This window comes from Tamandua tetradactyla, chromosome 3 (assembly GCF_023851605.1).
Source record: "Tamandua tetradactyla isolate mTamTet1 chromosome 3, mTamTet1.pri, whole genome shotgun sequence".
NCBI lineage: Eukaryota > Metazoa > Chordata > Mammalia > Pilosa > Myrmecophagidae > Tamandua > Tamandua tetradactyla.
The window spans coordinates 141,211,697-141,225,118 of record NC_135329.1 but is presented as its reverse complement, the minus strand read 5'-3'; the positions used below and the strand labels follow the sequence as shown (position 1 = coordinate 141,225,118).

The 13,422-nt window shown below is 38.1% G+C and overlaps 2 protein-coding genes across 11 annotated transcripts in view; one reads left to right on the top strand and one right to left on the bottom strand.

The window, feature by feature from the left end:
• Window positions 1-543: 543 nt before the first annotated feature.
• PHOSPHO2 (phosphatase, orphan 2) lies at window positions 544-10,969 on the bottom strand. 9 transcript variants are annotated; one of them, XM_077154092.1, is made up of 4 exons: window positions 10,269-10,969; window positions 9,653-9,687; window positions 7,796-7,941; window positions 544-6,152 (listed from the first exon to the last, which is right to left on the bottom strand). In XM_077154092.1, exon 4 carries the CDS (start codon window positions 6,124-6,126, stop codon window positions 5,401-5,403), a length of 726 nt encoding a protein of 241 aa, XP_077010207.1. In that variant the 5' UTR covers window positions 6,127-6,152; window positions 7,796-7,941; window positions 9,653-9,687; window positions 10,269-10,969; the 3' UTR covers window positions 544-5,400. The 9 variants fall into 9 exon arrangements, with proteins under 9 accessions (XP_077010207.1, XP_077010206.1, XP_077010204.1 ...); XM_077154091.1 differs by lacking the exon at window positions 7,796-7,941 and having other exon boundaries at window positions 10,269-10,389; window positions 10,680-10,969; XM_077154089.1 differs by lacking the exon at window positions 7,796-7,941 and having other exon boundaries at window positions 10,269-10,400; window positions 10,783-10,969.
• Window positions 10,960-13,422, top strand: part of CFAP210 (cilia and flagella associated protein 210) — a 63,998-nt gene continuing 61,535 nt past the window's right edge. The window contains exon 1 of one of the 2 annotated variants that reach the window (XM_077154087.1): window positions 10,960-11,153. In XM_077154087.1, the coding sequence (XP_077010202.1) occupies window positions 11,136-11,153 (18 nt within the window). In that variant the 5' untranslated portion in view covers window positions 10,960-11,135. The remainder of the gene's footprint in view (window positions 11,154-13,422) is intronic. The other variant, XM_077154086.1, reaches the window with a different exon arrangement.

Below are 13,422 nucleotides of genomic sequence, written 5' to 3'. Positions count from 1 at the left end.
TGTACAAACAGGCTTTATGATGATTACTTAGTTTTTTTTTTTAAGAAATGCCTAAGCTAACTAAGATACACATTTTAGGTAGTTAAGATTTTCATATTTAATTGTAAAAATATTTATATGTTCATATTTTCCTGAAATCAGGAAAATATTTACTAACATATGTCAGTATTATAGCAATGCAGATATTTGTAAGAACTTTCTACTTGATATTTTGAAAACATTCAGTTTTGACAGCTGATCAAATAGTATAAAGCTAGTGTTTAATATTTAAAATTTAAAAACTTTAGTATCTGAATTTGTAGATTTTTTTCCTTGTTGCCTTAGTTTTAAATTGTTTTATGAAACTTACCATGCAAACATAGGTTTTACAATGATTATATGGATACTTTATTTAAATATGCCTATGGTTAAACTAAGATTTCCATTTTTGGTGGTCCTAAGTGCATGGCTTGTTTTCTTAAATTAAAAAAAAAAGGTTAAAAAAGATACTACAAGAAAAGAAAAGTAAAGACCAATCTTTTTGATGAACATAGATGCAAAAATTCTCCACAAATACTTGAAAATTGAATCCAACGACACACTAAAATCACACACCATGATCAACTGGATTTTATTCCAGGTATGCAAGGGAGGTTCTACACAAGAAAAACAACAAATGTAATACACCACTTGTATTAGTCTCTCTAGGGAAACAGAACCAACAGGAAATATCTGTAAATATGAGATTTTATAAAAGTATCTATGCAACTGTGGGGATGCACAAATCCAAATTTCAAAGGGCTGGCTGCAACCTGGCAATTCCAATGGTTTCTAATGAATTCTCCAGGAGAGGCTGGCTGAAGTTGATACAAAAGTTCTCTCTTCTGACTGCTTAAATCATCACCCCTCCCTAAAAAGTCTTCAACTGATTGGATTACATTTGACTGATTTGATTCTCTCATTGCAGAAGACACTCCCTTGAATTATCTCATCGTAGAAGACACTCCCCTTATTTGCTCATAGAAGTAATCAGCCACAAATGCTAGTCCTAGCTAGAGTTCTTGGGCAAGGCAAAAAAAAAAAAGAAAGAAGAAAGAAAAAGGCATCCAAATAAGATGTTTGCAGATGACATGATCCAATGTTTAGAAATTCCCAAAGAATCTATAACTTTCACTGTTTGCAGATGACATGATCCTATGTTTAGAAATTCCCAAAGAATCTATAACGAAGCTAATAGATCTAATAAATGAGCTCAGCAAAGTTGATACAATATCAACACACAAAAATCAGGGGTATTTCTATACACTAGTAATGAGTACTCTCAGGAGGAAATCAAGAAAAATTTCCATTTACAATAGCAACTCAAAGAATCAATTATCTAGGAATAAGTTTAACTAAGGATATAAAGGACCTGTATTTGGAAAACTACAAAACATTGTGACAAGAAATCAAAGAAGCCTTAAATGAATGAAAGGACATTCCATGATCATGGATTGGAAGATTAAATATAGTTAAGATGTCAATTCTACCCAAATTGATTTACAGATTTAATGCAATCCCAATCAAAATCCCCATGGCCTACTTTGCAGAAATGGAAAAGCCAATTATTAAATTTATTTGGAAGGGTAAAGGCCCCCAAATAGCCAAAAACATCTTTAAAAGAACAAAGTTGGAGGACTCACATTGCCTGACTTTAAAGCACATTACAAAGCTGAAGTAGTCAAAATAGCATGATACTGGCATAAAGATATACATGTTGCTCAATGGAACTGAATTGAGAGTTCAAAATATGGATGGTTGATTTTTGACAAGGTAGCCAACTCGAATCAACTTGGACAGAACAGTTTCTTCAACAAATGGTGTGGGCAGAAATGGATATCCACATGCAAAAGAATGAAAGAGAACTCCTTTCTCACATCCCATAAAAAAATGAACTCAAAATGGATCAAAGACCTAATTAGAAGAGACAAGACCATAAACTCCTAGAAGAAAATGTAGGGAAGTATGCGGTTTTGCCCAACCGCTAAGCTATCGGGGACCCTCTACTCCTCAGCTTCTCACTGCTTGCTAGAGGACGCTGCCGCACGCAGAAAAGGGGCTCGAGCCGGGGGTCTGGGTCCAAGGGGCGCGCACAGGAGACCTCGCTGAGGGTCTAAAGGACTGGAGGCCGAGCCAATTAAGGCATGAAGCGAGGTAGCTTTATTGTTGGTAGACGCTTATGCCAGGGCAGCCAGAAGCTAAAGACCACGAGGCTTGACGAGCCCTGGATTATATACAGTTTGAGGAGAGGTGGAGTTAGGGCGTGGCCTCCAGGGGAGGGTAGCCAATCACACAGGGAGGACGGATGAGTGACTGTGACCATAGAGATGCTGTTCCTGAGTGTACCCGTAGCAGAGGATGTTGGGTAGGTGGAGGACTAAGGAGAAGACCAATAGGGTTAGAGAGACAAGGCTGCATCATCACTAGTCGCTAGTGAGGCTTGTAATTCAGAGGCTTAGAAGAACCAGACGTGCCAAAATTGCGAGGGAGGGAGAGAAAGAGACTAAGCCACCAGGCCAAGAATAAAATTATGCCACAGAAGTATCTACAAGACCTTGTGGTAGGCAGAGTTTTCTTAGACTTGACACCCAAAGCCCAAGTAACAAAATAAAAAATAGATAGATGGGACAGACTCAAAATTGAATATTTTTTGCATCACAGGCCTTTTTCAAAAGGTTAAAAGGCAGCCTACTCAATCAGAGAGAATATTTGGAAACCACATATCCAATAAGAATTTAATAACCAGAATATAGAAAGAAATCCTACAACTCAATAATAAAAAGGCATACAAGTCAATTGAAAAATGGGTAGAAGAGATCTAGAGAAAAGGCAGAAAATGACTTGGACAGTGTTTCCAGGGCACAAGCAGCTGGAGAGGGACTTCTACAACAGAAAGAAATTTTGGTAAATTTTACTGGAGAAATTACGACTGAAAGGACAGGATGAGTTTATTTAATTGTGACCACCTCTGGACTGGCAGTTACACACCAGCCTGGAGTAGGTGAGGGAGGAGCTGAGCAACTCCCACATTCCCACTGCCACAACCAGTTTGGAGGTTCATCTCACAGTCCTATAGCCAAGCGCTCCAAACTGGGAATTTGGGTATCAATAGACTTACTTTAGCTACACAAAGAGACCTTACTGCAGCGTGCAGTGCCTACTCAAAACTGAGGCAGGCCACTGTGGGCACTTGTTTAGGGGAATATTTGGAGCCCTTCCCTTGGGAGGGGAGGGGATGCAGAGCAGAGCAGGTGTGACAATTTAGCATGTTAGAGAGATACTCTATGTTCCTCTACCTCTATCATTTCTTCATGGAGGTCCATGATGTTCATGGTATGCATGGGCAAAGAGGTGGGGATAAGGAAGAGAGCCACGCAGAGGCATCAATAGCTCATTCCCCATCCCAGTGGCCCACAGGTACATGTGGGCAGGGATCTTGTGGGCTGCCAAATAGGAGTGCACTTCTGGGCTGGCTGAGGTCTGGCAAAAGTGAAGATCTCAGCCACAAAGCCCAAGGTTCTTTACTCAGAAGCCTGGGAATCACCAGACCCATTGTGCCATCAAGCTGATTCACTAAAGTACAGAGTGCCCACTACTGCATCCCTGGGGATGGTGGTCTCCAGCATACAAGGAGACTTTTAGGTATTTCCTTCTAGCTGTTCTAATACACTAGAGACTAATAAGAAATATAGACATAATGACTTAGTAGTCACAATACTTTGTTAAATTCTATCTTCTCTGTTACAACTCCTCCCTCTCATTTGATCCTTCTCCCAAACCTCAGTGATATTTGGACAATGACTGTTCTAACTTCTTCATGTTGAAAATATGTGTCAACATTATGGGGTAGGGGTGTGCAACTATTTAATGTTCTTAGAGAGATTGCTGCCTCTGGATTTCAAGGCTTACTTGACAAGGAATAATCTAGAGGTTTAAGTTTCTGAAAAATAAACGTAGTGAGTGAAACTTTTATAGAGTTATAGATAGAAACCTTTAGGGTTTTCAGGAATACCGCTGATTGGGGCTTGACATACTGTGGCAATTTGCAATATCTAGCTTGCATGAGAGTAACCTCCAGAATAGCCTTTGGACTCTATTTGAAATCTCTTGGCTACTGAAACCTTATTTTGTTATATTTCTTTTCCCCTTTTTGGTCATGTAGCATTGTTGAGCACATGATCCAGGGCTTGGCTCATCCCTGGCAGTCATGTCCCACATAGAGGAAAGTAATGAGTTTATTTGCAGAGTTGGGCTTAGAGAGAGAGGCCACAACTGAGCAACAGAAGAGCTTCTCTGGAAGTGACTGTTAGGCATAATTATAGGTAGGCTTAGTTTCCTCATTACAGAAATAAGTTTAATATAGATTAGGGAGTAACAATTTTTTTCCCAATAAATTATACTGAATCTTTTTTTTTTTTTTGGAGTTTCCATCATTTGGGAAAGAAAGTCATATTATTACTATTATATACTGGATATTTATGCGTTTGACACAATGAGTCCAGAAATTGGCATGAACTTATTAAATTCTCTAGAACAGTTGATAGTTTGCTAATATCCCTACATGAAGTGATCTCTTAAATGTTGAACATTGCTAGAAATTATATATTTTATCATTTAAGACTGCACATTGAGCAAACTAGCCCGCTGGAATTATATTTTGTGATGCTTATATAAATTTAAAATATTTGAATAACATTAATTTGTGTTTCATTTCAAAAGGAAAGACTGAAGTTGATGAAAATCTGGGAAACAGGATAAAGCATCTCTATCATTGAGATACCCTGATTTATGAGGACACTGTAAACATTTGGGAGCCTTTCAGCTCATGTGACTAAAACACCAGGCTAATTTTTAAGGCATATAACTCTAGATATGCTTCTCAAATAAATATCTAAGAAAGTAAAATATACGATTACTTGTTCTGGTAATAACAAAAATATAATCTACCTATCAACCACATTTGGTAGAGACTGCTAATTTCACCTATCTCAATTCTGTTTTCCCATTGATTTTTCCCTTGACATATGACCACTAAAGTAAAAGCACTATTTTCTATCCTTCTTTGCAGTTAGGTGGAACATTCTAAGTTTTGGCCAACGAAATTGAAATAAAAGTATTGGGTCCAACTTCAGGGAAATGTCCTTAAAGAAGGGGATGTAACCTTCTTGCCGGCCAGAACATTAATGTGTGGAGCTGGAAAACCAATTTTGGATCATAAGCATGTTGGTAGAGTAACACACCAGTCCTGAAATACTTACCTCTGGAATTCTTTTAAGTGAGAGAAAAAAAAAATCTCTTTTGTAAAAGCTACTAGTATTTGGGATTTTAGTTATAAACAACTGAGTCTAATCTTAACTGATATACATTTCAATTGCTGGCATATTACTTCTTTATTAGAAATTGTAAATAAGAAATTATTTCAATACCTGAAGCCCAAACTACAATAGAGGATTTCACAGGATCAAGGTTTTGAGACATTCTGGAAAGAGTTTTCTGCAAAGTATATCCTTTCCGTGGCATGACAACATCATTGCTCTTTAAAAAGGTTACTGGACAGAAATCATTTCCACCATCACCTATATAAATAATTTGTGTATAATTTACTCCTTGTTGTAACTGTTTATCTACAAAATCTACCAAAACTGCTTTTTTGCAAAGATTCTTTGGGCACCTAGTGCAAGAATGAGCATGATAATTTTCTACAGTGAGATGACCGTTGTTATTAAAAGAGGCTGGATTTGTAAACACTTTTTCAAACAAATCATGAATATTAGCAGCTTGCAAAACCCAATCTATGAAGACTGAATTTGAATCTGATATAATGATACAGTCAAATTTGTCCTTATCTTTTCTAATAAAGTTTAAAAGTTCCAGCATTCCTGGAGTGAAAGGCATTGATACCACTGCTCTTTTCATTTCATCTTCTCTTACACCTTCTTCTCCCAAATATTTAAAGACTCTGCCCATAAATTCTGTCCAAAAGCCTTTTTGATAAGAATCTCGTAGTTCAATAGGAAGCCTTTTCTCTGGAGCACATTGTACAATCCAGGTGTCACTATTGTCATTTATGATTGTACTATCGAAGTCAAAAACCAGCAATATTTTCATGGTTCCAGAAATGGGTTTGGGTTGTCCTGGAAAAAAAAAAAAAGAAATATTCCCTAAACATTCTCTGTTTCACTTCTATGCTTATTTAACAAACATTACTGAGTGCTAACCATGAAACAGGCAATCTGTTAAAACCAAGTTGTTAAAACCAAGGAAATATAAAAACAAGTTAAAATGATTAAACAGTTTAAGACCACATTTTTTTCCCCATGAAGTAAAGTTCATATTTGAATATATTAAGTCAATGGAAAACAGAATAAAGCACAGTCATAGCATTAGTGTTTCTGTTGGGATGATACTTTCAGCTCTCAGAATGAAACTACAGAGGCATCCAGACAGAAATGCTGAAACATTATTATTCTCTTACAGTCTAATTTATATCATTATCAATAAAAAACAGAAAAAATGTAGGGTAACGCTTATTATTATTTATCATTAAATTAGCATTATTGTAAAAATATTTACAATGAAAAATATTGTAATATATTTACAATAATCCTCATATTAAATAATAGTTCACAGGCAATATAGATTCACTGTGAACTAATTAAAATTGATATCAATCTGATGAGAAAAGGAAAGAATAGCCTGGTCAGCAGATGGTATAAATGAAAATTATCAAGTAAAAAAGATATATAATTATACAGTATACCCAGGAAACGCTACAATTAGTGTGTGTGAACATAAAACAAACAAACGAATATTTGTTTTGATAGATCACTATGTGCCAGACACTGGGCTAAGAACTTTACAACCATTATCACATTTAATTGTCACAGCCCTATTAAGTAGGAATTATTATCCTTGTCTTAAAGATGTGCAAGATGGAGCTTAAAGTGGTTAAGTATTAGTTAAACGTCAGAGCTGGAATTTCAGACTCAGGTCAGCCTGACTAGTTCATGCTTTAAGTTCTATACTATAGGGCCTAGGAAACTAAGTAAAGACTATTCATCAATTGAACAATAAACTAATGAGTAGGTCATTTTGGCTAAAAGATGTTTAATTACATAAAAATATTCGTCCATTTCAATACACACTAACCATAAAACTGTAACTGTAATAGTGGAAGTCTGAGAATAGAGTTCCTGACTCACATAAGAGTCTGTCCATTTAGAATATCCGGAGAATGACCAACCTAGAAGAGCATGTGAATTTAGATAGTAGATAAATCCCTGTATCTCTAACTATCAAGTACAGGTTTACCTGAATGGCTCCCAGAGAGTTAAGTGCAAAATTCACTTTCCCATATAAACAAGGTAAAACATAACAATATTAATACTGTACTTTGGCATATTTTAAATTAAATATCTTTTCTGAATACTCTGAATTCAAGCAATATAGAAATAAAATATTCAAATGTAACTAACTCATTGTTGGTTGAACATTGTCTCAAGTCTGGGCTTATTTAATTAGCCACTAGTTACTAAAATTCTTGAATTATTAAGCTCAAAATAGTAAGATACATCCTATGCCTGAAATTAACATGGTTTGACTACTGACCTACTGATATCTAAGTAACAGTATAACTTTTCTTAAATTCACATCTGTCTTTTCTTAACTTTCAACATTTCTGTATTTTTCTCAAGTATGAAAACCTTAATCATCCCACGAACAGACCTCTATTAAAAATATTTACCCAAAGTAGTATTTCCAAAACAATGATTCTTACTTCAGTATAGGGCTTAAGGTTAAACAGTCATGAAAATCTTCAGTTTTAAACACAGGCCAGTTGTTCCTAACCAACATATCTCCTGCTCTGTATATATGGAACAAAGTCTTCTGGTTTGGAGTAAAGGAATGGAATCTTCTTAACTTCTAAAATTAATAAAAGTATTTTTAAAAATTTTAATTTGTGTGTTCTAATTATCCTGTTTCCTCTTCTATAAGAAAAACATTTATTGGCAATGGGAAAAAAAACAAAATAGTGTTTTTATTTCAAATACAACACTATTTCAAATACAAATAGTGTTGTATTTGAAATAAGGATGTCTCCAAAAATTAACGATGTGCACAAAGATTTATTTATAAGGACACAAATCTCTACTTTGTAATCAATTTGTTAAAATTCCAAAAAGTCCCTTAACTATTCTCTCCAAAAGCATGAGTAGTATACATTTGGAATATCTGCAATGTTTTTATCATCTTACAATAGCCTATGGGTTTTACAATAATGAAACAAGATACTATATAGAAATCAAGAATTCAGGATTAAAGTATGTATGTCATAGTCATGTAATGTAATGGAGTATTATTCACCAGTAAAATTAAGATGTTCAGTTTTAAATTAAACAAGTAAGTCACAATAACAGTGTGTATAGGATACTCTCATTTTTGTCAGAAAGAAATCTATTAGGGTATAGATTTCTATACCTATAATGGGTGGCTCAATTATTGTCTATACTTTTTCTATCTGACTTAGTAATAAAAATATTTTCCAGAATAACTAAACTCTGTATCAGATCAGAATACACAGGATACCCTCTTAATTTCACAACAAAGAAGAGAAGGAGGGGGACATAGAAGGACAAATAACTCTAGATCAACTTGGTTGCAAGAATTCTTGGCTTAGGATTGGAATTGAGCCTTGGAAGTAAAATATCTGATCACCATGTCATACTGGCAAATTACTGACATCAAATCTTATGAGATTCAATACTTTTTGTACCCAATTTAGTTTAAAACTACAGTTTTGGGGGTGCACGGGTGGTTCAGTGGTAGAACGCTCACTTTTCAAGTGGGAGACCTGGGTTCGATTTCCGGACCGTGCACCCCAAAAAAAAACAAGAACAACAAAAAACTACAGTTTTTGTTGGGAGATGATTTTCCATGGGTCTCTAGTGGTTCTGCAAGTCTTATGAACAAGATATTGACTGCTCTTTGTCCTTGACAACTTTTTCAATGATGTTAGCATAGTGAACAAGCTTGAAAGGCATGCCTCCTGTCCATTATAATTAAGATTCAGCTTCCTTAAGCTCAAGACTCCTCTCCTGTAATGCAACACATTGCATGTGCAATGTTGAACCTGTGGGAATGGGGTTTGGAAAGACAGTGCAAAATTGCTGATATTCTGGGGGAGTGCAAGGATAGTTCAGTGGTAGAATCCTTGCCTGCATGTGGGAAACCCAGGTTTGATTCCCGGTCCATGCACTTTGCAAACCAACAAACAACCCTACAAACAAATGAATGAAAAAAAAAAAAAAACCCAAACAAACAAAAATTCAGCAAATGGTACTGCAATGGGGATACTCACATGGAAAAAGAATGAAATGTGCCCATCACCATAACTAGCATAAAAAAAAATTGCTGATACTCTGGTTACTATTATTTCTGTAAGTCTCTGACTCAGAAGCCTTGTAATACTACCAGCATCTAAGAAACTGTGGCATGCTAACTTGTTAACTTGCAAGTAGGGTAAAATCTCTGATTCTTCCCTCTTTCTCACACTTTAAAAAAAAAAAAAGCCTCCTGAAAAGCACCATTGTTGTACGGGCATAAAATAATTTTTTATTAATGCTTCCATACTTACCAGCATCATTATGGTGGGACATCTGATAGAAAAACCTTAAGAAAAATAGTACAACTATGTGTTAGAACTTGAGTTATTAAAAATCTTACTCCTTTTTAAAAAAATCTTACTTCATTTTGAGCAAGTCTAATTTGGTGCCTCAAGTGCATGTGCCCCAGCCAACTGGCTTGTAATGAAATCATGTACTAGAAAAGGATGTTAGAAAAGGATCTTCTGAAACCAAGCTCACATACACTCTTAACAGATTTTTGCATCCTTAGAGGTCTGACTGTTTCCAAAAACATTCTCTCAATTGAGTATTGTGAGAACTGACCCAGAGGACAGCAAGGACGGAAAGTATTGCCACAGAGAATCAACATCTCCAGACTTTCAGGCACTCTTCTGGGGACTTTCCAACTGGCATTTCTCACCCTCCAGCAGCTGCCTTTTTGTGATAAACTCCCCTACTCAACCTGCAAAGTTTACATTTTTGCGATGAATTTCCTTGCTCTATATCCGCCCTCCGGTACTTACAACCGCGCATAACCAAGGCAGCCTTTAAGCTGCCAGATCCCCCAAACCCATCAGTAAAAAGAAAAACCTAACCCCTACCCCCAACTCCCTTTAAAACTCCTACCAGAATCAAGGCCGGAGAGAGTTGATTTCTTGAGTCAATTCTCCCTGCTGTTCCTCTGCTAGTAAGTCTTCCTTTCCCCGCTGCCGGTGTCCTGTCTCCGTCTCGCGTCTCCGACCACCGCCTAGTCCGGGGCTTTCAAGTATCATTTATTTGCCAAATAATTTAAAATATCTCAAAGACTCTAACACAAATACTCTGGAAACAACATTACGTTTTAGCATTCCTATTTTGAAGAACTTAGCTCCACATAGCCCAGATCATGCTTCCGAATCCAAGGGATTTTAAAACAGATTTTGTGTCAGTTAATCAGGGGGTTTCTGTGGTTAAGGATGGGCGCTGCCCTTCACGTTGCACGCGCGAGGAGGTCCGGAGGGCGCACACACTGAGCCCAGGCCTCGCTTTCTCACGCACCTGCCGGGTCTGCCCCTAACTTGAGGGCTGCCGCGGCGTGAAGCAAGCTCCAGGTGGGGGCTGCGAAATCGGGACGGGCTGGTCCCGGGGACGCCTCACTGACCTACGCCGGGCACCAGAAGCGGTACGGCAGACCGTGCTGTTCCAGCAGAATCCAGCCCTCCGGCCTCGATCCTGCGGCCGCGGGTGACCCGCCAGCCCTTCCCAAGACCGTCTCAGATTCCCGCGCAGGCGCAGCCTCGGTCCCCGCGTCCCGCGGTCCCGGCCGCGGCGAGTTCCTCGTTGCTCCGCGACAACTGGCGTCACTTCCGTCAGCGTTACTAAGGGACCGCGCAGTTTGAGAAACGCTGGCCAAGTATCAGTCCTGTGCTCGGCGTCCGAGACGTCTTTCCAAATTTGCGAGCGCCGTGGGTACCACGTCAGAGATGCTGGTGCGGTTTGGGCGACGCTGTGGACATGAGAAGAAAATCAGGGGTGAGCTACCTGGGCTGTCCCGGTCCAAGGATTTGTTTCTGGTCCCCAGGCAACGTTGCGAGAGGCCAGGGTGCCAAATGAGGTAATGAGTTACCCTCAGAAATTGGCTTCACAAAGCCGAAAGCAACGCGGACGAGCATCATTGTATTCTGTGTAAATTATGCGGATTTACCCAAGGTGAAAGTGTGGAAGAAAGAGGAAGTCGGGGTGGGTAGAGAAAGTTGACAGAAATAGGGGTGGAGGAAGACAGACGCTGTACTCATTGGCTGATGCGATCCTCAAAACTATGCAGTTGCAGCTCGGAGAGTCTGGGGTTTGTTGAATTTTTGCAACCTTCAAATTTGTTACTCACAAGTGAATTGGAATACCCTTTGGAAATATCCATGACAACTTTTAGAGTCTTGGTTCTACTGCGAACCTGCTGAGTGGTCGTAGGAAAGACTCTGAAGGAAATATTTAAATTTCCCCATCTCTAAAGTGGAGGAAAGGTTTCTCCCTAGGTCAAATGCCTTCGGTAGTTAAAAACATGCCATTTAGGGTATTATAATTCAGCTAATCTGTTATAAAAATAGCTTAGTGGGACTTCTAAAACAGCTTTATCAATTTTCAAATGACAGTTTCTTGAGTGTGTAAATTCCCGATTAATATTGTTGTCATGGTGACAACTAGAACCTTGGAAAATTGAACTGTCTTCATGCCATTGCCCAAGTTTCTGTACTAGTAGCGCCTCTTACTCCAGATGCAGTTTGAGAGCCATCCGCTCTACCGCTGGTGGATACTGGCAGGTTTTTGTGCAGTGGAAGCCTTATGAAGTAGCAACGATAGTCCTCTCTTGTAGGAGAAATACAATACTGGTATTGAAATGCGATTACTCTCACATACTCCCTTTTCTGTATATGCATTCTGCACTAAAAAGACTTTAATTTGCTTAATAGGTATTAAATACTGTTTTGTGTCAACTGGTCCAAAAGTTGACATCTGAAGTGATACGTCCTTTACCTCACAGCTAGATTATTATCTCCATTTGGGGGAGGGTGAAGTAGGGGAGAGTTCAGATATACAGAAAGTGGTCTGTAATCCAAATAATTATATAAAGATTTAGTGGGCTGATGTCAGCTAGATTAGTAGATTCTCGGGAATATACTAGAGCTTTTCAAAGTCTGCTACCCCTGAAAATCCTCCATAAAATCAATAAATCACTGGGGTAAAAAAACTTTTTCAGAACTCTTAAAAATAAACCAAAGCTTGCAACAATCTGGGGAGTGCTTATCCAAGAAAACTTGATTAATCTCTATTAAGAAAACTGAGGTTTTTGGTGTTTTAACTTGCCTTGGAGCCATACTCCTATACCTGACCTGTGGTGGCCTGGTCAGCCTCCTGAGGGAGCACTTCCAATGCCATTTCCCAAATCATTATTGGACCTGTCTGAGAGTTCCAAGGAAAATTCCACTTGCAAGTCTTGTCTTTATTAGACCTCTTAATTCATCCACTGTGAACAGCTGTTTTCCCCAGGGATGTTTGTCAAAAACAATCAGCAGCAATTGTTTAACATAACAACTGCCTGAGGCAATGATAATAGTTGGAAGAAACAACCAGCTGACCAAAAAACTTAAAAGGAAAAGCTAGGAAATGAGATGCCTGTAGCAGACTTTGAAAAGCTCTGGTATATTCCCAAGAATCTAGAAAGCTGAAAAAATACACAAGACTGTGCATATGCTCAGGAAAGACTTGAGAAGACCTGAATTTCTTACCTCTGTCTGTCTTTGAGGTTCTGTGAAAATAAGAAATAAAGGCTAAAACAGAGTTGCAAATTACCTGCCTGAGCATTGAAGACATGCTCTAACGCTCACAGACAGCCCTTCAGCAAAGGTTTGGAAATGATTTAGCTGCAAGCATTTAAGAAAATCTCCGCCCAGTTATTCATCAGTTAACCATTAAGCTAACCAAGCAGAGGCTTTAGTCGATACACACAACAAAGAATACAGACTTTAAAGAATTCATTCAAGAAAATCACTAAACAGGGCGGGCCGCGGTGGCTCAGCGGGCAAAGTGCTTGCCTGCTATGCCGGAGGACCTCGGTTCGATTCCCGGCCCCAGCCCATGTAACAAAAAACGGAAAAACAAAATACAATAAAACAAGAAAATGTTTAAAGTTGTTTCCCTTTCTTCCTTCCTTCCTTCCTTCTATCCTTCCTTCCTTCTCTCTGTCTTTCCTTTAAAAAAAAAAAAAAAAAAAAAAAAAAAGAAAATCACTAAACAAACAGCAACA

Excerpts from the sequence above, each read along its gene's own strand:
- PHOSPHO2 (XM_077154091.1), bottom strand. The coding sequence starts at position 9,674 with ATGTCCCACCATAATGATGCTG. Across the intron at positions 6,153-9,652 it reads GTCCCACCATAATGATGCTG|GACAACCCAAACCCATTTCT; the intron begins GTAAGTATGGAA and ends TTTTTTTTCCAG.